This window comes from Propithecus coquereli, unplaced genomic scaffold (genome assembly GCF_000956105.1).
Source record: "Propithecus coquereli isolate 6110/MARCELLA unplaced genomic scaffold, Pcoq_1.0 Scaffold572, whole genome shotgun sequence".
Lineage (NCBI taxonomy): Eukaryota > Metazoa > Chordata > Mammalia > Primates > Indriidae > Propithecus > Propithecus coquereli.
The window spans coordinates 1,113,593-1,116,596 of record NW_012151641.1 but is presented as its reverse complement, the minus strand read 5'-3'; the positions used below and the strand labels follow the sequence as shown (position 1 = coordinate 1,116,596).

Below are 3,004 nucleotides of genomic sequence, written 5' to 3'. Positions count from 1 at the left end.
CAGATGGAAAGATTTTCCTGGATCAACTACTTGCAGGTGTAGGGGGAAGGCCATTTCCTGGTCTTGTAAGCAAGAATATGGCTTAGGGACTGGGTTTTGCATTTGTGTTTTAGTTTTCATTCTTCCCTGTGAATGGCTATAGGTATCTTGAAGTTTTTCCAATACAATCTCTTATTCCCCATGCTAGACAGTTTCCTGCAACTTCCCAATGTAACCCAACTCCTCTGCCTCTCAGAACCCTGACAGGCCCAGGAACCTTCTGTCCACCACCCTGGGCACCCCATTCCTGCTGCCCCACAGGATTTGGTTCTGCAATCCAGGCTGTGCCCGTAGTCTTAAAGGGAGTATTTTTGGCTCCTTCTGAGATCAATTGCCCTGACATTCTCCCTCCAATTTCTGGCCCAGGCACCACTGCTCGATAATTCACTGTTTCAGATGGCTTTTATATTTTTTGTTGGAGTTTAAGCTTTCTCTTAGTTTCATGGAAAATGAAGTCTCCTGTATATTTGCCATTCTTTTTGTTGTTTTAGAATAATTTCTACAAAGATAAGGGGAAAATACTAACTCTACTCCCAAACAGAAATCTGAGCTCTTCAACATAAAAGCCTTGGTTTTCTTGACCCTGGGACCCAGAATCTCCTGGTTCTCATCCCAAGTCAAGGCCCCCCTCATTTCCACACCCCTGTGCTGGTTCCTCCTCAGTGTCATGATTTCTGATATCAAGGTACATAGGGCTCACTCCTACACTCCTCATTTTCTTTCAACTCCCTGGGTGAACTCCTTTGTAAGTAAGGCATTGAATACTAGTTTTAAGCTACTGAGTTCCAAATTTGTATCTCCAATAGTGATGTCCACTCTCGAACCTATATTTTATATTCACCTATTATATGCCAAAACTGGAAAAGAATTAACTGGAACTGAATCTATGCCAAAGTAAACACTTAATAATCAAGCTAATAATGCCTCCTCTGACCATCCTTCCTAAATTATCACATTCCCTTACACTCATTCTCTCACTTTGGTTAAGTATTTCTCCTGCTTCTTAAAGAACTAGTTAACATACATTATTTTCTTGTTTATTTTTCATCAGAATGGAAGCTCCATGAAAAAGAGACACTATTTTGATCATTGTTATAATAATAAAATCACCAGTGCTTAAAATCTGCTCAATTAAGATGTGCTGAAAGAATAAATTGATGTAAGAATAAATGTCTGAGGGAAAACACCAGTCCATGGGAACAGAGGAAAAGAGGGCAATGGAGAATATTGACAAAATAAAAGCAAAGAAAAACATCTAAAAAGAGGAAGGCAGGCATTAGATTTTGGATAAATATTAATATAAGAAAATATTCAGCAAAATAAAAGGCCATGATATGTGAGTGAGAGCTATTCTTGGAGTCTATGAATGTGTTTGGTGCATGCAGACCACCTGTCCTGAGGTCTGGGCCTGGGTAAGAAAATTGGTGAAAACAGGTCCACACTGCCAGCATCTGCTGGACTTTACTCCTCCTGGCATCTCTGCCCAGTACTTGCTAACTGACCTGAGAGGCTCTGGTTTGGGGGTCCTTCTAGCATCCATGGCTCTGCTCCTTGCTCCAACTCGAAGATCACCTCGGGTTTGGTATTGCAATGCCCTGTTAGTAGGAAATAATGTAGGACTTTGTCAAACTGCTCAGTCAGGTCCTTTGAACAATGACAAGAGGTCGGCTTCAGGAGCTGTGCAGTGAAAGAGCCAATTTGAACCTTTCAGTGGAGAGGGGTGACACATTTTCCATGGACTGGAAATTTACAATGAATAGCACAAAACCTGTAAAGGCTTCCTGTATTTATCAAGAAGAAAGAAGTTTTGCTCACCCAGCGACACCAGGTTGCTGTAGGTCTCCAGCATCACGTCTCTGTACAGGGTCCTCTGAGCATTGTCCAGGTCCCGCCACTCCTCCCAGGTGAAGTCCACGGCCACATCCTCAAAGGATACCAAGCCCTGTAATGGCACATTTCTCCTCAACTTATCAGCCCTGGGACACAACAATGGGACCTTGGAATTCACTCTTCTGTATGTACGTGGTGTCTCACGTAAGACACATGAGATCAACGCATATGAGATGCTGGTTCTTTGTACTCTACAAGGTGGGAGAAAGAAAAAAAACAGTAGAAATATCCTTCTGCTGTAATAACTTAATTACTGAAAATAGTATGACAAAGTTTGTCTTTAAATCTAGAACCATTCTTGCTGTTAGGGATAAAATTATGAATAAAATTCTCCTCCTCCAAGGAGCTCATGATCTGGTAGGAAGATGTGAGTATAAATACATACTTGGAATAATGAGTTACAGGAACTAATTTAGACACAAGTTCAATGTAGACTGGGGTAAGAAAGCAGGAGAAAATGTAGTTCTATTTTGTATTATGAGGTTGTACTTCCTTGAAAAACTGAAGATGTTTAGTTCTTCCTTGTGAACCATGCATTCTTATGACTGTGAGGCAACAAGAGAAGTCCAGATACAAGGACACAAAAAACACACTCCACGTTGGTGCAACTACACACAGCCCATGTTTAGGTGAACAATCCTGGGCCGTGCTGAGAGGTAAATGCGATGCTGAAGGAACTGATTATGGAGCAATTCTGCACTTACCGCCCTGATGTAATTCTAGTAACGAAGCACTTCATGCACATATCATGTGTAAGCTACAGATGTACTTCAGTACCCCTGGGGGTTGATTCCAGTATCCCCTACGTACACCGAAATCCACGCATGCTCGTCTCTCACATAAAATGGTAAAATATCTGCATATATCCTACGCTATGTAAATACATGTTATGCTGTGTTCTTTAGAAAATAATGTCAAGAAAAAATTCTGTATATGATCAGTACAAAGGCAACCATCTTTTTTAAATTAATATTTTCAATCTGAGGTTGGTTGAATTCACGGATGTGGAATTCTTATGTACAGAAGATAACTATACTTATAAATTTAAAAAAATGTACACAGGCATTCTAAAATT

At 40.6% G+C, this 3,004-nt stretch overlaps 1 protein-coding gene across 1 annotated transcript in view; it reads right to left on the bottom strand.

Annotated features, from left to right (window-relative positions):
* Positions 1-1,500: 1,500 nt before the first annotated feature.
* LOC105821409 overlaps positions 1,501-3,004 on the bottom strand; it is a 24,741-nt gene continuing 23,237 nt past the window's right edge. The window contains exons 5-6 of the mRNA XM_012658112.1: positions 1,855-1,981; positions 1,501-1,634 (exon numbers count right to left, since the gene is read on the bottom strand). Coding sequence (XP_012513566.1) covers positions 1,501-1,634; positions 1,855-1,981 — 261 coding nt within the window. The remainder of the gene's footprint in view (positions 1,635-1,854; positions 1,982-3,004) is intronic.